The following is a 26,610-nucleotide window of genomic DNA, read 5'->3' as shown; positions in this document are numbered from 1 at the left end:
CGGGGAGGGAGGGTTAGAGTTAGAGTTAGGGACCAGGGAGGGAGGGTTAGTGTTAGGGATCGGGGAGGGAGGGTTAGAGTTAGAGTTAGGGACCAGGGAGGGAGGGTTAGAGTTAGGGATCGGGGAGGGAGGGTTAGAGTTAGGGACCGGGGAGGGAGGGTTAGTGTTAGGGATCGGGGAGGGAGGGTTAGAGTTAGAGTTAGGGATCGGGGAGGGAGGGTTAGAGTTAGAGTTAGGGACCGGGGAGGGAAGGTTAGTGTTAGGGATCGGGGAGGGAGAGTTAGAGTTAGGGATCGGGGAGGGAGGGTTAGGGACCGGGGAGGAAGGTTTAGGGTTAGGGACCGGGGAGGGAGGGTTAGAGTTAGAGTTAGGGACCGGGGAGGAAGGTTTAGGGTTAGGGACCGGGGAGGGAGGGTTAGGGTTAGGCACTACAGGGGAGGGTTAGGGATCGGGGAGGGAGGGTTAGAGTTAGAGTTAGGGACCGGGGAGGGAGGGTAAGGGACCGGGGAGGAAGGTTTAGGGTTAGGGACCGGGGAGGGAGGGTTAGGCACTACGGGGGAGGGTTAGGGATCGGGGAGGGAGGGTTAGAGTTAGAGTTAGGGACCTGGGAGGGAGGGTTAGGGACCGGGGAGGGAGGGTTAGGGTTAGGGACCGGGGAGGGAGGGTTAGGGTTAGGCACTACGGGGGAGGGTTAGGGATCGGGGAGGGAGGATTAGAGTTAGAGTTAGGGACCGGGGAGGGAGAGTTAGGGACCGGGGAGGGAGGGTTAGGGACCGGGGAGGGAGGGTTAGGGTTAGGCACTACGGGGGAGGGTTAGGGATCGGGGAGGGAGGGTTAGAGTTAGAGTTAGGGACCGGGGAGGGAGAGTTAGGGACCGGGGAGGGAGGGTTAGGGTTAGGGACCGGGGAGGGAGGGTTAGGGTTAGGCACTACGGGGGAGGGTTAGGTACCGGGGAGGGAGGGTTAGGGTTAGGCACCACTGGGGAGGGTTAGGGACCATGATGGACGGGGTACCAGTGTCGGTATACTAACAGCCGACATCCAGTCCATCGGCAAATCATAGTGATCCCCACCTGTGTGCCCTAAGGACCGGGGTTGGGAATGCCGGTGTTATACAGCAGCGGAGTTCGCTTCTTAGTACATATGAATGCGGGGTCTGCGGCGTAATACATGCTGTTATTATACGCTCTTACATTTAGATCACAGAAGAAATGCTGACATCTGAGAATATCCCTAGTGTGGAGAAGGTGAGGGCCGTGACGGGAGAGGAGGGTGAGGAAGCCGGAGCGGAGGGCGAGGACTCGGAGGAAATACCAGCCATCCTTCAGAAGATCTTGGCCACCAAATCACCTCCTGCATCAGACACAGATTCTGTCGCCCATCTCTCGCCTCCCCCCCCAATCCACAAGACGACCAGTGCGCCAATAACTCAGGTGAGCCACGATTCCTCTTACGCCCCACCTGTGGGACACTGCGGTCTTCACTATGGGTTAGAGGGCTGACACAGGAGTATATGCCCTAACAGGTAAAAAGAAAGCTCCGCCCCCGGCCCATATAACTCCTCCCACCGCCACCAACCCTCAGGAGTTTTCATTTTTATTGTCCTTCCCAATATCTGAGAAGATGAAGTTTAGGCTTTAACAATGCGCAGCTGCAGCCAAGCTACAATACAGAACACAATGGCGTCCACCAACGCAAGCTCGCACGCTTTATTCACTCATCATTATAACAAGTCACATGGGACAATTCCTATATGATTATTACGTATCTGTGTTATAATAAGGACGCCGTTAGCGCAAGTCTTACACACACGAGTAACCCGCCATCGCCGTCCTATACGAGTAGTGGCTTCTGTGCATTATCACATCATTCCCTGGAGGCCTCATTAAGGGCGGGATGTACTAAAGGGAAAATGCGGTAAAACCACAGCATTTTCATATGTACTAAGACCCGGACGCCGGGTTTTCGCCACAAAGGGTATCACCATCTTTTGGTGGCGATACACTATAGAAGCCTATGGGCTTCTTCCGCATCACCCGCCGCCGAACGCCGCATTCGCCGATCCCCCCTCACCTGCGTCCAGGTGCCGCTCCTTCTCACCCGCAGCACAGCCAATTCTGCTTCCGGCTGCAGGGGGGAGGAGGAGGAGCCCAGGGAATCGCAGCAAACGTCACCTCCTGGGGCTGGGAGGTGACGGACCCCCCAGAGTCTTTCTTGCAGGTATCACAGGGGGCCCTGTCACCGTATTACGATGTTAGTACATGTGCAATTAACATCGCTGCTGTGGGTGGCGAGGGGCGGCAATGTATTTGAATACATCCCGCCCTAAGTGTCATCTGGGTACATTTACACCATGGCGGCCGGGAGTTTCGTGTAAATAATCGTATGCGCTGCAACCTTCAGGAGATAGAGGCAGAAAGTATTAGGGTCAGAGTTTGCCTAGAAGAATCACCCCTTGTGTAAACACTGACCCTATTGCCTCCAGAATGTTGGTATACACTAAAGCTGGGGTAATAACTAAACTTTTCATAAATCAGACTTTACAATCTGCCCAAATATACTAAAAATAGATTGTAAAAAAATACCAGAGGGAGCCCTGTGATAAGAAGGTTATCTTCAGATAGCGTTAATAGGGCATCCCTCTGGTTCCTCTACTGCTGCAGTGTAGGCGGAGCTCTAATCCGGCCATGTGATCAGTCATGTGTGCCTCAGACCCCCGGGCTGGTCACTGTGTAATAACAGACATACATACCTGCACTCAGGGACCGGTGATCCATTGAGGAGGGCAGCCAGTCATCAGATCGCTGTGCTCCTGCTGTGACCCCTGGTGCAGTAAAGCAGGGATGGGGAACCTTCGGCCCTCCAGCTGTTGTTGAACTACACATCCCAGCATGCCCTGCAGCAGTTTAGCATGGTCAAATAGCAAAACTGTAGCAAGGCATGCTGGTATGTGTAGTTTGATAACAGCTGGAGGGCCGAAGGTTCCCCATCCCTGCAGTAAAGTGATGCTGTGAAACTGCAATCTTACTTTACAGCACCAGGGGGCAGAGCTGAGCACAGGATCAGATGATCGGCTGCCCTCCATGATTACAGATCTCCAGAAGTGGGGGCGTCACTGCGGAGCGCCGGCGTCACACGCTCCAGGAATTTTACATAAAGAATAACCCGATTCTGCGGTAAGAGGATTCGTAGCGGTGCGGGCTCTGATACTCTGCAAGACCGCCAAAAGCTCATCTTCGTCTTTATGTGTTACCCCTGCAGATAATGTGTCTCTCTTATGTGAGAGGTGCGGCTGCGGTGTGGTGGTGCCTGCTGCCGTGCAGGTGTAAAGTCGGTACTCACCAGGCGCCGCTCTCTCTCACCTTCAGGTACCGGAACCTTCAACGGACCTGGCAATCTTCAATCGGATCCGGACACGGCGATTCCCTCTCGGAGCTGACCGACGACCGAGCTGAGGAGAAAATAGGTTACCTTAAGGGGGGTATCAACCCTTCTTCCACCGGAAAAGGGGATACCCCAGGGGTGACCGCGACCTTCACCGGTTGGGTGAAAGGTCATCACTGGCACAAAGCCTCAGCCACCCAGCTTTCACACACTCGCGCTCTCGCACGTAGTGTGATGAAAAGGATTCTCACGTCCGTGAGCAATCCCGACTCCGGCGCTCGGGGACAGACAAGGGACAAACATACACTGATGCTACTCACCGTTACAAGTCTTGCACTCCGATCTTCTCCACTTACAGGTCCCTGTAAGGAGGCAAAGAGAAACAGCCGTGCAGGGCCAAGAACTACCCTAGTGTGCGTCCGCTACACTAGCTACATAAACAGAGCCCTCAAACTAGCTCGTGTGGGTGGTGCAACACAAACTATGCACAACTTAAACAACACATACACTTTGCCCTGCACGGTAACAACCTACATCACAATATCGGAACACAAGATCACACGGTGCTGTCCCTTTAAATCCCTCCCGCTGGAAAGGAGGTGGGCGCCGCACGGCCTACCCACCTCCTGTACCTTCCCTTATGTGGGCCCCAGGCCTGCCTACCTAAATACCTCAGGGTGGCCTGGGCCTAGCGCCCAGTGCCACCTTTATTCACCTCGGGGGTCTTATTCACTGGGCCTAGCGCCCCCTAGCTGCACACAGGCCGGAGGCCTGATTTCGCCCACGGGCCTAGCGCTTGCCTAACTTGTTGCCCGTTGGGTGACCTGGGCCTTGTGCCCAAGGTCACCTCATCATATCCCTAATCGGCCAAAATACACTAGGGCCTAATGCCCCCTATTTGGCCCCCAGGCCTAGTGCCTGTTTCACCCCTCGGGCCTAATGCCCGCCTACGGCGCCGTTGAGGTGGCTTGGGCCTAACGCCCAAACCACCGACTATGGAGATGACCCCCCCCCAACCTCCTATCTGCGCAACAGGCCTAGTGCCCGAATTGTGCCCCCGGGCCTAATGCCCGTCCCTGGTGGTCGAGGGAGGAAAAGGGGAGGGGGTGAAAGTTGCCTCACCGAGGCCTCACCTGCTCCAGGGATCCCCAACGTCCTCTTCTGCCGCTGACCCGTCCTGGCCAGCGGCGCCGCCTCCGCTCTTCTGCGTCCAGCCGCCGCTGGACATCTTCCTGCAGGCCGTCGTCTTCTGGCCTCTTCAGCGGCCACCGGAGCTCCTCTTTCCACGGCCGTCTTCTTCTTCTCCTCGCGGAGTCTCCTCCGCTCACCCGCGCGGTCTTCTTCCTCTGAGTCCCGGCCGCTTCTCTCCCGCTCTTCGGCGCGCTTCTGCACCTCTTCGGCTCCCGCCCGGCGTCTGACGTCAGACGCCGGGGGCGGGGCCTATGACGCGGCGAGCGCCGATTGGCTCGCCGTGTCCCTCTCTGACTGGCCGCCGCTCCGGGAGCCGCGATTGGCTCCCGGAGGGCGCCAACATTCAAAGCCCTCCGCAGCCTCTGGTCCGGTGCAGGGAAAAGGGTAATCCCTGCACCGGACACCCGCCGCCGCCACGCACTTACAGGCGCTGGGGGCAGACAAGCTGCCCCAGGGCTGTCCACAGTCAGCACCGCTGATGTGCCTACAGGGCACATCTCTACACTTATACTCATACTTGGTGTCCCAGCTTCTTAATAATCTAAAGAGAAATATATTTGATATTGATGAATATGGTCCCACAATATGTTCTCTCTCAGATGCTGGTGCCCTATGCAGCTGCCTAATGGTGGCACTGGCCTTGTGTGCTAGGCGGCCTCAGTAACCCCGTCAGATGCTGGTGCCCTATGCAGCTGCCTAATGGTAGCAGTGGCCTTGTGTGCTAGGCGGCCTCAGTAACCCCCATCAGATGCTGGTGCCCTATGCAGCTGCCTAATGGTGGCACTGGCCTTGTGTGCTAGGCGGCCTCAGTAACCCCGTCAGATGCTGGTGCCCTATGCAGCTGCCTAATGGTAGCAGTGGCCTTGTGTGCTAGGCGGCCTCAGTAGCCCCGTCAGATGCTGGTGCCCTATGCAGCTGCCTAATGGTAGCACTGGCCTTGTGTGCTAGGCGGCCTCAGTAACCCCCATCAGATGCTGGTGCCCTATGCAGCTGCCTAATGGTAGCACTGGCCTTGTGTGCTAGGCGGCCTCAGTAGCCCCCGTCAGATGCTGGTGCCCTATGCAGCTGCCTAATGATAGCATTCGCCTTGTGCGCTAGGCGGCCTCAGTAGCCCCGTCAGATGCTGGTGCCCTATCCTAATGATAACACTGGTCTTTTTAACTTTCTCCTAACATATCTTTTTTCCATCAGAGGCCAGCTGTGTCCCGGATTCCCAGACAGCGACTGCCCAAAACAAAGGTAAGTCTCACAGATTTCTCCTCACCTGTATTATGTGCCTCACCTCTGTTTCTCTGTTATATGCCACCACACCTGTATTATGTGCCTCACCTCTGTTTCTCTGTTATATGCCACCACACCTGTATTATGTGCCTCACCTCTGCTTCTCTGTTATATGCCACCACACCTGTATTATGTGCCTCACCTCTGTTTCTCTGTTATATGCCACCACACCTGTATTATGGGTCCCACCTCTGCTTCTCTGTTATATGCCGCCACACCTGTATTATGTGCCTCACCTCTGTTTCTCTGTTATATACCACCACACCTGTATTATGTGCCTCACCTCTGCTTCTCTGTTATATGCCACCACACCTGCATTATGTGCCTCACCTCTGCTTCTCTGTTATATGCCACCACACCTGTATTATGTGCCTCACCTCTGCTTCTCTGTTATATACCACCACACCTGTATTATGGGCCCCACCTCTGCTTCTCTGTTATATGCCGCCACACCTGTATTATGTGCCTCCACCTCTGCTTCTCTGTTATATGCCGCCACACCTGTATTATGTGCCTCACCTCTGCTTCTCTGTTATATGCCACCACACCTGTATTATGTGTCCCACCTCTGTTTCTCTGTTATATGCCACCACACCTGTATTATGTGCCTCACCTCTGCTTCTCTGTTATATACCACCACACCTGTATTATGTGCCCCACCTCTGCTTCTCTGTTATATGCCGCCACACCTGTATTATGTGCCTCCACCTCTGCTTCTCTGTTATATGCCGCCACACCTGTATTATGTGCCTCACCTCTGCTTCTCTGTTATATGCCACCACACCTGTATTATGTGTCCCACCTCTGTTTCTCTTTTATATACCACCACACCTGTATTATGTGCCTCACCTCTGCTTCTCTGTTATATACCGCCACACCTGTATTATGTGCCTCACCTCTGCTTCTCTGTTATATGCCGCCACACCTGTATTATGTGCCTCCACCTCTGCTTCTCTGTTATATGCCACCACACCTGTATTATGTGCCTCACCTCTGCTTCTCTGTTATATACCACCACACCTGTATTATGTGCCTCACCTCTGCTTCTCTGTTATATGCCACCACACCTGTATTATGTGCCTCACCTCTGCTTCTCTGTTATATGCCACAACACCTGTATTATGTGCCTCACCTCTGCTTCTCTGTTATATACCGCCACACCTGTATTATGTGCCTCACCTCTGCTTCTCTGTTATATACCGCCACACCTGTATTATGTGCCTCACCTCTGCTTCTCTATTATATGCCACCACACCTGTATTATGTGCCTCCACCTCTTCTTCTCTGTTATATGCCGCCACACCTGTATTATGTGCCCAACCTCTGCTTCTCTGTTATATGCCACCACACCTGTATTATGTGCCCCCCACCTCTGCTTCTCTGTTATATGCCACCACACCTGTATTATGTGCCTCACCTCTGCTTCTCTGTTATATACCGCCACACCTGTATTATGTGCCTCACCTCTGCTTCTCTGTTATATGCCGCCACACCTGTATTATGTGCCTCCACCTCTGCTTCTCTGTTATATGCCACCACACCTGTATTATGTGCCTCACCTCTGCTTCTCTGTTATATACCACCACACCTGTATTATGTGCCTCACCTCTGCTTCTCTGTTATATGCCACCACACCTGTATTATGTGCCTCACCTCTGCTTCTCTGTTATATGCCACAACACCTGTATTATGTGCCTCACCTCTGCTTCTCTGTTATATACCGCCACACCTGTATTATGTGCCTCACCTCTGCTTCTCTGTTATATACCGCCACACCTGTATTATGTGCCTCACCTCTGCTTCTCTATTATATGCCACCACACCTGTATTATGTGCCTCCACCTCTTCTTCTCTGTTATATGCCGCCACACCTGTATTATGTGCCCAACCTCTGCTTCTCTGTTATATGCCACCACACCTGTATTATGTGCCCCCCACCTCTGCTTCTCTGTTATATGCCACCACACCTGTATTATGTGCCTCCACCTCTTCTTCTCTGTTATATGCCGCCACACCTGTATTATGTGCCCAACCTCTGCTTCTCTGTTATATGCCACCACACCTGTATTATGTGCCCCCCACCTCTGCTTCTCTGTTATATGCCACCACACCTGTATTATGTGCCTCCACCTCTTCTTCTCTGTTATATGCCGCCACACCTGTATTATGTGCCCAACCTCTGCTTCTCTGTTATATGCCACCACACCTGTATTATGTGCCCCCCACCTCTGCTTCTCTGTTATATGCCGCCACACCTGTATTATGTGCCTCACCTCTACTTCTCTGTTATATACCACCACACCTGTATTATGTGCCCCACCTCTGCTTCTCTGTTATATGCCGCCACACCTGTATTATGTGCCTCACCTCTGCTTCTCTGTTATATGCCGCCACACCTATATTATGTGCCCCACCTCTGTTTCTCTATTATATGCCGCCACACCTGTATTATGTGCCCAACCTCTGCTTCTCTGTTATATACCACCACACCTGTATTATGTGCCTCACCTCTGCTTCTCTGTTATATGCCACCACACCTGTATTATGTGCCTCACCTCTGCTTCTCTGTTATATGCCACCACACCTCTATTATGTGCCTCACCTCTGTTTCTCTATTATATGCCACCACACCTGTATTATGTGCCTCACCTCTGCTTCTGTTATATACCACCACACCTGTATTATGTGCCCCACCTCTGCATCTCTGTTATATGCCGCCACACCTGTATTATGTGCCTCCACCTCTGCTTCTCTGTTATATGCCGCCACACCTGTATTATGTGCCTCACCTCTGCTTCTCTGTTATATGCCGCCACACCTGTATTATGTGCCTCACCTCTGCTTCTCTGTTATATGCCACCACACCTGTATTATGTGCCTCACCTCTGTTTCTCTGTTATATGCCACCACACCTGTATTATGTGTCCCACCTCTGTTTCTCTGTTATTTACCACCACACCTGTATTATGTGCCTCACCTCTGCTTCTCTGTTATATACCGCCACACCTGTATTATGTGCCTCACCTCTGCTTCTCTGTTATATGCCGCCACACCTGTATTATGTGCCTCCACCTCTGCTTCTCTGTTGTATGCCACCACACCTGTATTATGTGCCTCACCTCTGCTTCTCTGTTATATACCACCACACCTGTATTATGTGCCTCACCTCTGCTTCTCTGTTATATGCCACCACACCTGTATTATGTGCCTCACCTCTGCTTCCCTGTTCTATGCCGCCACACCTGTATTATGTGCCTCACCTCTGCTTCTCTGTTATATACCGCCACACCTATATTATGTGCCCCACCTCTGTTTCTCTATTATATGCCGCCACACCTGTATTATGTGCCCAACCTCTGCTTCTCTGTTATATACCACCACACCTGTATTATGTGCCTCACCTCTGCTTCTCTGTTATATGCCACCACACCTGTATTATGTGCCTCACCTCTGCTTCTCTGTTATATGCCACCACACCTCTATTATGTGCCTCACCTCTGTTTCTCTATTATATGCCACCACACCTGTATTATGTGCCTCACCTCTGCTTCTCTGTTATATACCACCACACCTGTATTATGTGCCCCACCTCTGCTTCTCTGTTATATGCCGCCACACCTGTATTATGTGCCTCCACCTCTGCTTCTCTGTTATATGCCGCCACACCTGTATTATGTGCCTCACCTCTGCTTCTCTGTTATATGCCGCCACACCTGTATTATGTGCCTCACCTCTGCTTCTCTGTTATATGCCACCACACCTGTATTATGTGCCTCACCTCTGTTTCTCTGTTATATGCCACCACACCTGTATTATGTGCCTCACCTCTGCTTCTCTGTTATATACCGCCACACCTGTATTATGTGCCTCACCTCTGCTTCTCTGTTATATGCCACCACACCTGTATTATGTGCCTCCACCTCTGCTTCTCTGGTATATGCCGCCACACCTGTATTATGTGTCCCACCTCTATTTCTCTGTTATATACCACCACACCTGTATTATGTGCCTCACCTCTGCTTCTCTGTTATATACCGCCACACCTGTATTATGTGCCTCACCTCTGCTTCTCTGTTATATGCCGCCACACCTGTATTATGTGCCTCCACCTCTGCTTCTCTGTTATATGCCACCACACCTGTATTATGTGCCTCACCTCTGCTTCTCTGTTATATACCACCACACCTGTATTATGTGCCTCACCTCTGCTTCTCTGTTATATGCCACCACACCTGTATTATGTGCCTCACCTCTGCTTCTCTGTTATATGCCACAACACCTGTATTATGTGCCTCACCTCTGCTTCTCTGTTATATACCGCCACACCTGTATTATGTGCCTCACCTCTGCTTCTCTATTATATGCCACCACACCTGTATTATGTGCCTCCACCTCTTCTTCTCTGTTATATGCCGCCACACCTGTATTATGTGCCCAACCTCTGCTTCTCTGTTATATGCCACCACACCTGTATTATGTGCCCCCCACCTCTGCTTCTCTGTTATATGCCGCCACACCTGTATTATGTGCCTCCACCTCTTCTTCTCTGTTATATGCCGCCACACCTGTATTATGTGCCTCACCTCTGCTTCTCTGTTATATACCACCACACCTGTATTATGTGCCCCACCTCTGCTTCTCTGTTATATGCCGCCACACCTGTATTATGTGCCTCACCTCTGATTCTCTGTTATATGCCGCCACACCTATATTATGTGCCCCACCTCTGTTTCTCTATTATATGCCGCCACACCTGTATTATGTGCCCAACCTCTGCTTCTCTGTTATATACCACCACACCTGTATTATGTGCCTCACCTCTGCTTCTCTGTTATATGCCACCACACCTGTATTATGTGCCTCACCTCTGCTTCTCTGTTATATGCCACCACACCTCTATTATGTGCCTCACCTCTGTTTCTCTATTATATGCCACCACACCTGTATTATGTGCCTCACCTCTGCTTCTCTGTTATATACCACCACACCTGTATTATGTGCCCCACCTCTGCTTCTCTGTTATATGCCGCCACACCTGTATTATGTGCCTCCACCTCTGCTTCTCTGTTATATGCCGCCACACCTGTATTATGTGCCTCACCTCTGCTTCTCTGTTATATGCCGCCACACCTGAATTATGTGCCTCACCTCTGCTTCTCTGTTATATGCCACCACACCTGTATTATGTGCCTCACCTCTGTTTCTCTGTTATATGCCACCACACCTGTATTATGTGCCTCACCTCTGCTTCTCTGTTATATACCGCCACACCTGTATTATGTGCCTCACCTCTGCTTCTCTGTTATATGCCACCACACCTGTATTATGTGCCTCCACCTCTGCTTCTCTGGTATATGCCGCCACACCTGTATTATGTGTCCCACCTCTGTTTCTCTGTTATATGCCACCACACCTGTATTATGTGCCCCACCTCTGCTTCTCTGTTATATACCACCACACCTATATTATGTGCCCCACCTCTGCTTCTCTGTTATATACCACCACACCTGTATTATGTGCCCCACCTCTGCTTCTCTGTTATATGCCACCACACCTGTATTATGTGCCCCACCTCTTCTTCTCTGTTATATGCCGCCACACCTATATTATGTGCCCCACCTCTGCTTCTCTGTTATATGCCACCACACCTGTATTATGTGCCTCACCTCTTCTTCTCTGTTATATGCCACCACACCTGTATTATGTGCCTCCCACCTCTGCTTCTCTGTTATATGCCACCACACCTGTATTATGTGCCTCACCTCTGCTTCTCTGTTATATGCAACCACACCTGTATTATGTGCCTCACCTCTGCTTCTCTGTTATATGCCGCCACACCTGTATTATGTGCCTCACCTCTGCTTCTCTGTTATATACCACCACACCTGTATTATGTGCCTCACCTCTGCTTCTCTGTTATATACCACCACACCTGTATTATGTGCCTCCACCTCTTCTTCTCTGTTATATGCCGCCACACATGTATTATGTGCCCAACCTCTGCTTCTCTGTTATATGCCACCACACCTGTATTATGCGCCCCCCACCTCTGCTTCTCTGTTATATGCCGCCACACCTGTATTATGTGCCTCCACCTCTTCTTCTCTGTTATATGCCACCACACCTGCATTATGTGCCTCCACCTCTGCTTCTCTGTTATATACCACCACACCTGTATTATGTGCCCCACCTCTGCTTCTCTGTTATATGCCTCCACACCTGTATTATGTGCCTCACCTCTGCTTCTCTGTTATATACCGCCACACCTGTATTATGTGCCTCACTTCTGCTTCTCTGTTATATGCCGCCACACCTGTATTATGTGCCTCCACCTCTGCTTCTCTGGTATATGCCGCCACACCTGTATTATGTGTCCCACCTCTGTTTCTCTGTTATATACCACCACACCTGTATTATGTGCCTCACCTCTGCTTCTCTGTTATATACCACCACACCTGTATTATGTGCCTCACCTCTGCTTCTCTGTTATATACCGCCACACCTGTATTATGTGCCTCACCTCTGCTTCTCTGTTATATGCCGCCACACCTGTATTATGTGCCTCCACCTCTGCTTCTCTGTTATATGCCACCACACCTGTATTATGTGCCTCACCTCTGCTTCTCTGTTATATACCACCACACCTGTATTATGTGCCTCACCTATGTTTCTCTGTTATATGCCACCACACCTGTATTATGTGCCCCCCACCTCTGTTTCTCTGTTATATACCACCACACCTGCATTATGTGCCTCCACCTCTGCTTCTCTGTTATATACCACCACACCTGTATTATGTGCCTCCAACTCTGTTTCTCTGTTATATGCCGCCACACCTGTATTATGTGCCTCCACCTCTGCTTCTCTGTTATATGCCACCACACCTGTATTATGTGCCTCACCTCTGCTTCTCTGTTATATACCACCACACCTGTATTGTGTGCCTCCACCTCTGCTTCTCTGTTATATGCCACCACACCTGTATTATGTGCCTCACCTATGTTTCTCTGTTATATGCCACCACACCTGTATTATATGCCTCCACCTCTGCTTCTCTGTTATATGCCACCACACCTGTATTATGTGCCTCCACATCTGCTTCTCTGTTATATGCCACCACACCTGTATTATGTGCCTCCACCTCTGCTTCTCTGTTATATGCCACCACACCTGTATTATGTGCCTCACCTCTGCTTCTCTGTTATATGCCGCCACACCTGTATTATGTGCCCCACCTCTGCTTCTCTGTTATATACCACCACACCTGTATTATGTGCCTCCACCACTGCTTCTCTGTTATATGCCACCACACCTGCATTATGTGCCTCCACCTCTGCTTCTCTGTTATATGCCACCACACCTGTATTATGTGCCTCACCTCTGCTTCTCTGTTATATGCCACCACACCTGTATTATGTGCCTCACCTCTGCTTCTCTGTTATATGCCACCACATCTGTATTATGTGCCTCACCTCTGCTTCTCTGTTATATGCCACCACATCTGTATTATGTGCCCCACCTCTGCTTCTCTGTTATATGCCACCACACCTGTATTATGTGCCTCACCTCTGCTTCTCTGTTATATGCCACCACACCTGTATTATGTGCCCCCCCTCTGCTTCTCTGTTATATGCCACCACACCTGTATTATGTGTCCCACCTCTGCTTCTCTGTTATATGCCGCAACACCTGTATTATGTGTCGCACCTCTGCTTTTCTGTTATATGCCGCCACACCTGTATTATGTGTCGCACCTCTGCTTTTCTGTTATATGCCGCCACACCTGTATTATGTGCCTCACCTCTGCTTCTCTGTTATGTGCCACCACACCTGTATTATGTGCCCCCCACCTCTGCTTCTCTGTTATATGCCACCACACCTGTATTATGTGCCCCACCTCTGCTTCTCTGTTATATGCCACCACACCTGTATTATGTGCCTCACCTCTGCTTCTATGTTATATGCCGCCACACCTGTATTATGTGCCTCACCTCTGCTTCTCTTTTATATGCCACCACACCTGTATTATGTGCCTCACCTCTTCTTCTCTGTTATATGCCACCACATCTGTATTATGTGCCTCACCTCTGCTTCTCTGTTATATGCCGCCACACCTGTATTATGTGCCTCACCTCTTCTTCTCTGTTATATGCCACCACACCTGTATTATGGGCCTCACCTCTGCTTCTCTGTTATATGCCACCACATCTGTATTATGTGCCCCACCTCTGCTTCTCTGTTATATGCCACCACACCTGTATTATGTGCCTCACCTCTGCTTCTCTGTTATATGCAGCCACACCTGTATTATGTGCCTCACCTCTGCTTCTCTGTTATATACCATCACACCTGTATTATGTGCCCCACCTCTGCTTCTCTGTTATATGCCACCACACCTGTATTATGTGCCTCACCTCTGCTTCTCAGTTATATGCCACCACATCTGTATTATGTGCCCCACCTCTGCTTCTCTGTTATATGCCACCACACCTGTATTATGTGCCTCACCTCTGCTTCTCTGTTATATACCGCCACACCTGTATTATGTGCCTCACCTCTGCATCTCTATTTTATGCCACCACACCTGTATTATGTGCCTCACCTCTGCTTCTCTGTTATATGCCACCACACCTGTATTATGTGCCTCACCTCTGCTTCTCTGTTATATACCGCCACACCTGTATTATGTGCCTCACCTCTGCATCTCTATTTTATGCCACCACACCTGTATTATGGGTCCCACCTCTGCTTCTCTGTTATATGCCACCACATCTGTATTATGTGCCTCACCTCTGCTTCTCTGTTATATGCCGCCACACCTGTATTATGTGCCTCACCTCTGCTTCTCTGTTATATACCGCCACACCTGTATTATCTGCCTCACCTCTGCTTCTCTGTTATATGCCACCACACCTGTATTATATGCCTCACCTCTGCTTCTCTGTTATATGCCACCACACCTGTATTATGGGCCTCACCTCTGCTTCTCTGTTATATGCCACCACACCTGTATTATGTGCCTCACCTCTGCTTCTCTGTTATATGCCACCACACCTGTATTATGTGCCCCCCACCTCTGCTTCTCTGTTATATGCCGCCACACCTGTATTATGTGCCCCCCACCTCTGCTTCTCTGTTATATGCCACCACACCTGTATTATGTGCCTCACCTCTGCTTCTGTGTTATATGCCACCACACCTGTATTATGTGCCTCCCACCTCTGCTTCTCTGTTATATGCCGCCACACCTGTATTATGTGCCTCACCTCTGCTTCTCTGTTATATGCCACCACACCTGTATTATGTGCCTCACCTCTGCTTCTCTGTTATATACCGCCACACCTGTATTATGTGCCTCACCTCTGCTTCTCTGTTATATGCCGCCACACCTGTATTATGTGTCCCACCTCTGTTTCTCTGTTATATACCACCACACCTGTATTATGTGCCTCACCTCTGCTTCTCTGTTATATACCACCACACCTATATTATGTGCCCCACCTCTGCTTCTCTGTTATATACCACCACACCTGTATTATGTGCCCCACCTCTGCTTCTCTGTTATATGCCACCACACCTGTATTATGTGCCCCACCTCTTCTTCTCTGTTATATGCCGCCACACCTATATTATGTGCCCCACCTCTGCTTCTCTGTTATATGCCACCACACCTGTATTATGTGCCTCACCTCTGCTTCTCTGTTATATGCCACCACACCTGTATTATGTGCCTCCCACCTCTGCTTCTCTGTCATATGCCACCACACCTGTATTATGTGCCTCACCTCTGCTTCTCTGTTATATGCAACCACACCTGTATTATGTGCCTCACCTCTGCTTCTCTGTTATATGCCGCCACACCTGTATTATGTGCCTCACCTCTGCTTCTCTGTTATATACCACCACACCTGTATTATGTGCCTCACCTCTGCTTCTCTGTTATATGCCACCACACCTGTATTATGTGCCCCCCACCTCTGCTTCTCTGTTATATACCACCACACCTGTATTATGTGCCTCCACCTCTTCTTCTCTGTTATATGCCGCCACACCTGTATTATGTGCCCAACCTCTGCTTCTCTGTTATATGCCACCACACCTGTATTATGTGCCCCCCACCTCTGATTCTCTGTTATATGCCGCCACACCTGTATTATGTGCCTCCACCTCTTCTTCTCTGTTATATGCCGCCACACCTGTATTATGTGCCCCACCTCTGCTTCTCTGTTATATACCACCACACCTGTATTATGTGCCTCCACCACTGCTTCTCTGTTATATGCCACCACACCTGTATTATGTGCCCCAACTCTGCTTCCCTGTTATATGCCACCACACCTGTATTATGTGCCTCACCTCTGCTTCTCTGTTATATGCCGCCACACCTGTATTATGTGCCTCATCTCTGCTTCTCTGTTATATGCCACCACACCTGTATTATGTGCCTCACCTCTGCTTCTCTGTTATATGCCACCACACCTGTATTATGTGCCTCACCTCTGCTTCTCTGTTATATACCACCACACCTGTATTATGTGCCTCACCTCTGTTTCTCTGTAATATGCCACCACACCTGTATTATGTGCCCCAACTCTGCTTCTCTGTTTTATGCCACCACACCTGTATTATGTGCCTCACCTCTGCTTCTCTGGTATATGCCGCCACACCTGTATTATGTGCCTCACCTCTGCTTCTCTGTTATATGCCACCACACCTGTATTATGTGCCCCACCTCTGTTTCTCTATTATATGCCACCACACCTGTATTATGTGCCCCACCTCTGCTTCTCTGTTATATGCCGCCACACCTGTATTATGTGCCTCCACCTCTTCTTCTCTGTTATATGCCGCCACACCTGTATTATGTGCCCCACCTCTGTTTCTCTGTTATATGCCGCCACACCTGTATTATGTGCCTCACCTCTGCTTCTCTGTTATATGCCGCCACACCTGTATTATGTGCCTCACCTCTGCTTCTCTGTTATATGCCACCACACCTGTATTATGTGCCTCACCTCTGCTTCTCTGTTATATGCCGCCACACCTGTATTATGTGCCTCACCTCTGCTTCTCTGTTATATGCCGCCACACCTGTATTATATGCCTCACCTCTGCTTCTCTGTTATATGCCGCCACACCTGTATTATATGCCTCACCTCTGCTTCTCTGTTATATACCACCACACCTGTATTATGTGCCTCACCTCTGCTTCTCTGTTATATGCCGCCACACCTGTATTATGTGCCTCACCTCTGCTTCTCTGTTATATACCGCCACACCTGTATTATGTGCCTCACCTTTGCTTCTCTGTTATATGCCGCCACACCTGTATTATGTGCCTCACCTCTGCTTCTCTGTTATATGCCGCCACACCTGTATTATGTGCCTCACCTCTGCTTCTCTGTTATATACCACCACCCCTGTATTATGTGCCTCACCTCTGCTTCTCTGTTATATGCCACCACACCTGTATTATGTGCCTCACCTCTGCTTCTCTGTTATATACCACCACACCTGTATTATGTGCCCCACCTCTGCTTCTCTGTTATATGCTGCCACACCTGTATTATGTGCCTCACCTCTGCTTCTCTGTTATATACTGCCACACCTGTATTATGTGCCCCCCCTCTTCTTCTCTGTTATATGCCACCACCCCTGTATTATGTGCCTCCACCTCTGCTTCTCTGTTATATGCCGCCACACCTGTATTATGTGCCTCCACCTCTGTTTCTCTGTTATATGCCGCCACACCTGTATTATGTGCCTCACCTCTGCTTCTCTGTTATATGCCACCACCCCTGTATTATGTGCCTCCACCTCTGCTTCTCTGTTATATGCCGCCACACCTGTATTATGTGCCCCAACTCTGTTTCTCTGTTATATGCCACCACACCTGTATTATGTGCCCCCCACCTCTGCTTCTCTGTTATATGCCACCACACCTGTATTATGTGCCCCACCTCTGCTTCTCTGTAATATGCCACCACACCTGTATTATGTGCCTCCACCTCTGCTTCTCTGTTATATGCTGCCAAACCTGTATTATGTGCCTCACCTCTGCTTCTCTGTTATGTGCCACCACACCTGTATTATGTGCCTCACCTCTGCTTCTCTGGTATATGCCACCACACCTGCATTATGTGCCTCCCACCTCTGCTTCTCTGTTATATACCACCACACCTGTATTATGTGTCCCTGCATCTCTGCCCTTGAGTTTTTCACGCTTTATTTTCATACTTGATGTCATCTGCAGCACCATTTTCTCTGTCCATCCTCCTTTGCCAACCACCTCATGTCCCTTTCTGTATTCTCCCTCCCCACCAGGGATTAAGTCTGCATCGTACAATCTTATTTTCCTCCGGTCACTTGACCTTATACCCACCCATCTCTTAATCTGTATTTCTCTTCTGGCTTTGTACCCTCTTCCTTCAAGCGTGCCCTAGTCTCACCCAGCCTCAAGAAACCCTTATTCAACCGTGACTCTCTGATTACTATTGCATCTCTCCACAATCCTCCCATTTGCCTCCAAGTTCTTTCAGAGGCTTTTCTTTACTGTTTATTCCTTTCCACCCATTCACTTCTCGTCTCTCTTTAATCAGGCTTCTACCCCCCACTCCACTGAAAACACCCTTACCAGAGCCCTCATTGGCCTTTTCATTACCATAGCTACAAGTATCTTCTCTTTCCTTCTCCTCCTCGATATGTACGGTACCTTCACACTGTTGATCACACATTGTTTTGTCATGGATCCACCACTTCTTCGCTAACTACTTCTCCTCTGTCTCCACCTCTGTCTTCAGATCCCCCTCACGTCCTCTACATGTTAGCAGCCCCCAAGAGTCTGTTCTTAGTCCTCTTCTTTTCTCCTTCTATGCCTCCTCCCTTGGAAAGTCACCAGCTCCTTAGCGTCAATACCATTGATATGCTGAGACACCTCTCTTCCCCTGACCTCTCTCTCATCATTTATCTTACAGTATCTCGCTTCTCCAACTGCCTGTCCGCCTTCTTCTCCTGGATGTACCAGTGCTTTCTAATGCTCAACCAAACTAATTATTTTTCCCTTTTCCAGGGTCCCTCCATCACTTCCTCTCTCCAACATCACTCTCGTCTCTGTCAAACAGGCAGAGGCATTCGTAATTATTGTGGGTCACTCGCAATAAATGCGGGTGCATTCGCAGGATGGGCCTTGGGCCTGCAAAGTGATCGCAGAAACTCCAGTTGGATTGCAATTTGCGATCCAACCTGATCTAGATCCTTTATCCGGGCACAATAAGACTCGCCTCTAGTCTCCAAACCTTCAAGTGTTCCCTAAAAACTCACCTCTTCAGACAAGCGTATCACATTCCAGACCCGCCCACATAACCTTCCGTGCTCCCTATCCAGTCACATCCTCTCTGTACAGTCCACATAACATCACACCCTCCTGACCCCAGGCCAACATTGTGGGGTGATCATATCATACAACCCATTAATGGGGGTACACGGAGAGATCCGTGCTGACTAGATTTGTTAGGAATAAGGCACAGATCTCTCCGTGTGTGTGCCCCATAGTGATAGCGATGTGCGGCGCTATCGCCGGCTCTAGATTTGGCATGCATGCAGGCACAATCTAGCAGGTCACTTATTTCACCGCTGTGTAAAGTGAGTGCCCCCCATCCCATCCCCCCTCGCTGAGCACACATTGCTGTGTGCTGAGCGGCCCGTACTAGATCACTGCACACATCTCCCCCGTGTGTACAGGGCTTGAGAACCTAGTAATCTGGTGACCATTATGCAATAGGTAGCATCTATCCTTGTGTATCTATGCCTATTTCCCTATAGATTGTAAGCTTGCGAGCAGGGCCCTCCTACCTCTGTCTGTCTGTTATTATCCAGTTCTATTACTGTTGTTCTAACTGTAAAGTGTAATGGAATATGCTGCGCTATATAAGAAACGGTTAATAAATAACTAATTCCTTCCTTTCCTCCATTCTCCTCCCGTGCACGCTCACTCCTCCTTCACTTCTCTGATGAACGCCTCCCCTCCACCCTGGTCACTTCCTCTCACACTCTCCTGCCAGGTTCCCCCTTCCTCCGGAACTCTCAGCCTCTATACATGTGATGTGTGATTCTTATGCTCTGCCATTGCATATAGTTGTAATGTTTACCCTCTATGGCGCAGTGTACTCACTATGGCGCCTTATAAATACCTTAATAATAAAGTGCTGTAAGTATTGCAATGTGAGCAATAATAATCCACACGGTGTAGTCCCAGTACCACACGAGACATCCCACGCGAGGCTCTTACCTCCCATATGGTGGTTTCCATTCCATAGTATTTTGTGCTGATCACTGATAATAATTCTGGAATAAATTAGATTTTATGATGTAAGAAAATGAAATATGCAAAATACCAAATTGGTTGAAGATTGATTGCAACGTTCATCACTACAAAACAACGCTGTAATGAAGTCCGACTACATGACCGTGACTCTTCTATGTATCCTCATATAATGAGCATCTACCCATCTTTCCTTACTAGAGTTCCGGCCAGTCTACCATCTCGGTGCCTCCGCCATCAGCAGAGCCTCACTTACCTCCTCTTCCAAATGTCTCAGAAAAGCCAACGGCTCCTTCCCCAGAAATGCAGAAAGCAGAGCAGCATGTGGACATGCCGCAGGTCCAGGAGACCCCTCCATTCATCCTGCAGTTCCAGGAGAGGAGCTGGTTCTCCAGTATTCTTCCAGATGTCCAGGTGATCAGAAAGGGAATTATCATGATTATAGTGCTGACCAATGGCCAAGTCTGCAGCAGCTGGTCCATACCGATGGTGTCATTATAACACACAATAAGCTCAGCGTTCATCACATTAACTGCAGTCAAACGAGAACAACCAAAACAAAGATGCTCATTGTTCACAATTCTGCAAGTATAGGAATAACAGAGCCCATAAGCCCCGGAGTCAGACAGATGCTGTAGGTGTGACACTTGTACAGACAGAGGTGGAGTCTAATAGGTGATCTGTAAGGCCTGAGACAGATGCTGTGGGTGTGACACTTGTACAGACAGAGGTGGAGTCTAATAGGTGATCTGTAAGGCCTGAGTCATACAGACGCTGTGGGTGTGACACTTGTACAGACAGAGGTGGAGTCTAATAGGTGATCTGTAAGCCCTGAGTCATACAGACGCTGTGGGTGTGACACTTGTACAGACAGAGGTGGAGTCTAATAGGTGATCTGTAAGGCCTGAGACAGACGCTGTGGGTATGACACTTGTACAGACAGAGGTGGAGTCTAATAGGTGATCTGTAAGGCCCGAGTCATACAGACGCTGTGGGTGTGACACTTGTACAGACAGAGGTGGAGTCTAATAGGTGATCTGTAAGGCCTGAGTCAGATAGACGCTGTGGGTGTGACAATTGTACAGACAGAGGTGGAGTCTAATAGGTGATCTGTAAGGCCTGAGTCAGACAGACGCTGTGGGTGTGACACTTGTACAGACAGAGGTGAAGTCTAATAGGTGATCTGTGTTATGATTCCTGTACTCCAGACCGGAGGAGATCTTATGGCAGGGATCTGAGTACAGGAAAATAAGCTGGTTGTGGGAGCTGGATAGCCTAGTAACCCCTGGCGCCCTAACTCCGTTGTCTCGCCCGTGTTATCAGAAATCCCCTGCGAGACTATGGTTGCTTGAGCCCATGGCAGCCGCGTTCGAAGGGCGGATTATGTCTGCCCAACCCCGATGCCCCCGCAGGTCTTAATGGGAGACAAGGGGAAGTCCGAGACAGGGTGATAACAAGGGGCCCTCTGACTAAGCAACCAGGCCAGGGGTTACAAGCTAACTAACTAAATCAAAAGGTATGTGCGGACTAGCCGCCAGGAAAAAGGACAACCAAGGATCCACTGATCCGACACTCCTATCCGGCACCGCCGGACACCAGAGTGGATCTGTGGAAGCGGAATCCTCCGCAAAGCTCCAGAACACAATTAAACAAAATAATAAACAGAAGCGGACAAGCCGCGACACACGGCTGCGCCGCGACTCACGAACACCACCAGATGTTAAAGGTGCTCGGTCAGACTCCAGGAACAGATGGTAACTTCCGAGTACAGGATCTCTGAGGACAGGAACAACCGAAAAGACCGGGACTGGGAACTCTCTGCAGCAGACACAGGCAAACAGGAAGCTATCACCGGCGTCTGTAAGAAGTCCTGAGGGTGCCTTTATTCAGGCACCCTCCAATCAGGATCCAGACAGGACAATCAAATAGAAATGCCGTGCAGCTTGCATGCTGCACGGCCAGCACATAATCAGGGTAATGAGAATAGACCCAGCAACGGGGAACGCGGCTGAACGTGGCGTCCCCGTTGCTAAGGTCAGAGCGGCTCCGTGCGCCCGGCGTCTTAGCGTTGCCAGGGAGCCGGCGGCTGAACGCGCACGGCGTCCCTGGTTGCTAGGCGCCGGGCCGCACGGCCGAGCGGACCCCGGCGCCTAACAGTACCCCCCCCCTTGAGGAGGGGTCAAGGAACCCCTAAATCCAGGTTTCCGAGGAAATTCACGAAAAAATGCCCTTTTGAGCTTTGGGGCATGAAGGTCTTCATCCAGGACCCACGACCTTTCCTCTGGCCCATAACCTCTCCAATGCACCAAAAAATAAAGCCGACCCCGGGACAACTTGGAATCGAGAACCTTCTCAACCCAGAACTCTTGCTGACCCTGTACATTAACTGGTGATCTCCCGTGAGATTCTTTACGAGGAAATCTGCTGGACGAAACATATGGTTTAAGCAATGAGCAATGGAAGGTATTTCCGATCCGTAAAGTTTTTGGTAAACGTAACCGGAAAGCAACTGGATTGACTTTTTTGATAATGAGAAATGGTCCAATATATCTAGGACCCAATAGAGATGAGCGGGTTCGGTTTCTCTGAATCCGAACCCGCCAGAACTTCATGTTTTTTTTCACGAGTCCGAGCGACTCGGATCTTCCCGCCTTGCTCGGTTAACCCGAGCGCGCCCGAACGTCATCATGACGCTGTCGGATTCTCGCGAGGCTCGGATTCTATCGCGAGACTCGGATTCTATATAAGGAGCCGCGCGTCGCCGCCATTTTCACACGTGCATTGAGATTGATAGGGAGAGGACGTGGCTGGCGTCCTCTCCGTTTAGACACTTGATTTACTAATTTTGGGGAGCATTAGGAGTACTCAGTAGTGTACAGTGCAGAGTTTTGCTGATAGTGACCAGTGACCACCACTTTTATTTATAATCCGTTCTCTGCCTGAAAAAAGCGATACACAGCACACAGTGACTCAGTCACATACATACCATATCTGTGTGCACTGCTCAGGCTCAGGCCAGTGTGCTGCATCATCTATATATATTATATATCTGTCTGACTGCTCAGCTCACACAGCTTATAATTGTGGGGGAGACTGGGGAGCACTACTGCAGTGCCAGTTATAGGTTATAGCAGGAGCCAGGAGTACATAATATTATATTAAAATTAAACAGTGCACACTTTTGCTGCAGGAGTGCCACTGCCAGTGTGACTAGTGACCAGTGACCTGACCACCAGTATATAATATTAGTAGTATACTATCTCTTTATCAACCAGTCTATATTAGCAGCAGACACAGTACAGTGCGGTAGTTCACGGCTGTGGCTACCTCTGTGTCGGCACTCGGCAGCCCGTCCATAATTGTATATACCAGTGACCTAACCGTGGTTTTTTTTTCTTTCTTTATACATACATACTAGTTACGAGTATACTATCTCTTTATCAACCAGTCTATATATTAGCAGCAGACACAGTACAGTGCGGTAGTTCACGGCTGTGGCTACCTCTGTGTCGGCACTCGGCAGCCCGTCCATAATTGTATATACCAGTGACCTAACCGTGGTTTTTTTTTCTTTCTTTATACATACATACTAGTTACGAGTATACTATCTCTTTATCAACCAGTCTATATATTAGCAGCAGACACAGTACAGTGCGGTAGTTCACGGCTGTGGCTACCTCTGTGTCGGCACTCGGCAGCCCGTCCATAATTGTATATACCACCTAACCGTGGTTTTTTTTTCTTTCTTTATACATACATACTAGTTACGAGTATACTATCTCTTTATCAACCAGTCTATATATTAGCAGCAGACACAGTACAGTGCGGTAGTTCACGGCTGTGGCTACCTCTGTGTCGGCACTCCGCAGCCCGTCCATAATTGTATATACCAGTGACCTAACCGTGGTTTTTCTTTCTTTCTTTATACATACATACTAGTTACGAGTATACTATCTCTTTATCAACCAGTCTATATATTAGCAGCAGACACAGTACAGTGCGGTAGTTCACGGCTGTGGCTACCTCTGTGTCGGCACTCGGCAGCCCGTCCATAATTGTATATACCACCTAACCGTGGTTTTTTTTTCTTTCTTTATACATACATACTAGTTACGAGTATACTATCTCTTTATCAACCAGTCTATATATTAGCAGCAGACACAGTACAGTGCGGTAGTTCACGGCTGTGGCTACCTCTGTGTCGGCACTCGGCAGCCCGTCCATAATTGTATATACCAGTGACCTAACCGTGGTTTTTTTTTCTTTCTTTATACATACATACTAGTTACGAGTATACTATCTCTTTATCAACCAGTCTATATATTAGCAGCAGACACAGTACAGTGCGGTAGTTCACGGCTGTGGCTACCTCTGTGTCGGCACTCGGCAGCCCGTCCATAATTGTATATACCAGTGACCTAACCGTGGTTTTTTTTTCTTTCTTTATACATACATACTAGTTACGAGTATACTATCTCTTTATCAACCAGTCTATATATTAGCAGCAGACACAGTACAGTGCGGTAGTTCACGGCTGTGGCTACCTCTGTGTCGGCACTCGGCAGCCCCTCCATAATTGTATATACCACCTAACCGTGGTTTTTTTTTTCTTTCTTTATACATACATACTAGTTACGAGTATACTATCTCTTTATCAACCAGTCTATATATTAGCAGCAGACACAGTACAGTGCGGTAGTTCACGGCTGTGGCTACCTCTGTGTCGGCACTCGGCAGCCCGTCCATAATTGTATATACCACCTAACCGTGGTTTTTTTTTCTTTCTTTATACATACATACTAGTTACGAGTATACTATCTCTTTATCAACCAGTCTATATATTAGCAGCAGACACAGTACAGTGCGGTAGTTCACGGCTGTGGCTACCTCTGTGTCGGCACTCGGCAGCCCGTCCATAATTGTATATACCACCTAACCGTGGTTTTTTTTTCTTTCTTTATACATACATACTAGTTACGAGTATACTATCTCTTTATCAACCAGTCTATATATTAGCAGCAGACACAGTACAGTGCGGTAGTTCACGGCTGTGGCTACCTCTGTGTCGGCACTCGGCAGCCCGTCCATAATTGTATACTAGTATCCAATCCATCCATCTCCATTGTTTACCTGAGGTGCCTTTTAGTTGTGCCTATTAAAATATGGAGAACAAAAATGTTGAGGTTCCAAAATTAGGGAAAGATCAAGATCCACTTCCACCTCGTGCTGAAGCTGCTGCCACTAGTCATGGCCGAGACGATGAAATGCCAGCAACGTCGTCTGCCAAGGCCGATGCCCAATGGCATAGTACAGAGCATGTCAAAACCAAAACACCAAATATCAGTAAAAAAAGGACTCCAAAACCTAAAATAAAATTGTCGGAGGAGAAGCGTAAACTTGCCAATATGCCATTTACCACACGGAGTGGCAAGGAACGGCTGAGGCCCTGGCCTATGTTCATGGCTAGTGGTTCAGCTTCACATGAGGATGGAAGCACTCAGCCTCTCGCTAGAAAACTGAAAAGACTCAAGCTGGCAAAAGCACCGCAAAGAACTGTGCGTTCTTTGAAATCCCAAATCCACAAGGAGAGTCCAATTGTGTCGGTTGCGATGCCTGACCTTCCCAACACTGGACGTGAAGAGCATGCGCCTTCCACCATTTGCACGCCCCCTGCAAGTGCTGGAAGGAGCACCCGCAGTCCAGTTCCTGATAGTCAGATTGAAGATGTCAGTGTTGAAGTACACCAGGATGAGGAGGATATGGGTGTTGCTGGCGCTGGGGAGGAAATTGACCAGGAGGATTCTGATGGTGAGGTGGTTTGTTTAAGTCAGGCACCCGGGGAGACACCTGTTGTCCGTGGGAGGAATATGGCCGTTGACATGCCAGGTGAAAATACCAAAAAAATCAGCTCTTCGGTGTGGAGGTATTTCACCAGAAATGCGGACAACAGGTGTCAAGCCGTGTGTTCCCTTTGTCAAGCTGTAATAAGTAGGGGTAAGGACGTTAACCACCTCGGAACATCCTCCCTTATACGTCACCTGCAGCGCATTCATAATAAGTCAGTGACAAGTTCAAAAACTTTGGGTGACAGCGGAAGCAGTCCACTGACCAGTAAATCCCTTCCTCTTGTAACCAAGCTCACGCAAACCACCCCACCAACTCCCTCAGTGTCAATTTCCTCCTTCCCCAGGAATGCAAATAGTCCTGCAGGCCATGTCACTGGCAAGTCTGACGAGTCCTCTCCTGCCTGGGATTCCTCCGATGCATCCTTGCGTGTAACGCCTACTGCTGCTGGCGCTGCTGTTGTTGCCGCTGGGAGTCGATGGTCATCCCAGAGGGGAAGTCGTAAGCCCACTTGTACTACTTCCAGTAAGCAATTGACTGTTCAACAGTCCTTTGCGAGGAAGATGAAATATCACAGCAGTCATCCTACTG

The 26,610-nt window shown here is 49.3% G+C and overlaps 1 protein-coding gene across 2 annotated transcripts in view; it reads left to right on the top strand.

Annotated features, from left to right (window-relative positions):
- LOC134928736 (uncharacterized) overlaps positions 1-26,610 on the top strand; it is a 372,583-nt gene that overhangs the window by 4,043 nt on the left and 341,930 nt on the right. For both annotated transcript variants that reach the window (XM_063924751.1, XM_063924752.1), the window contains exons 2-4: positions 1,199-1,432; positions 5,766-5,813; positions 20,377-20,589. In XM_063924751.1, the coding sequence (XP_063780821.1) occupies positions 1,199-1,432; positions 5,766-5,813; positions 20,377-20,589 (495 nt within the window). The remainder of the gene's footprint in view (positions 1-1,198; positions 1,433-5,765; positions 5,814-20,376; positions 20,590-26,610) is intronic.

The sequence above is a fragment of the Pseudophryne corroboree genome, chromosome 5, assembly GCF_028390025.1.
Source record: "Pseudophryne corroboree isolate aPseCor3 chromosome 5, aPseCor3.hap2, whole genome shotgun sequence".
NCBI lineage: Eukaryota > Metazoa > Chordata > Amphibia > Anura > Myobatrachidae > Pseudophryne > Pseudophryne corroboree.
The sequence above is the reverse complement of the archived record's forward strand: the minus strand, read 5'-3'. Positions and strand labels throughout refer to the sequence as shown.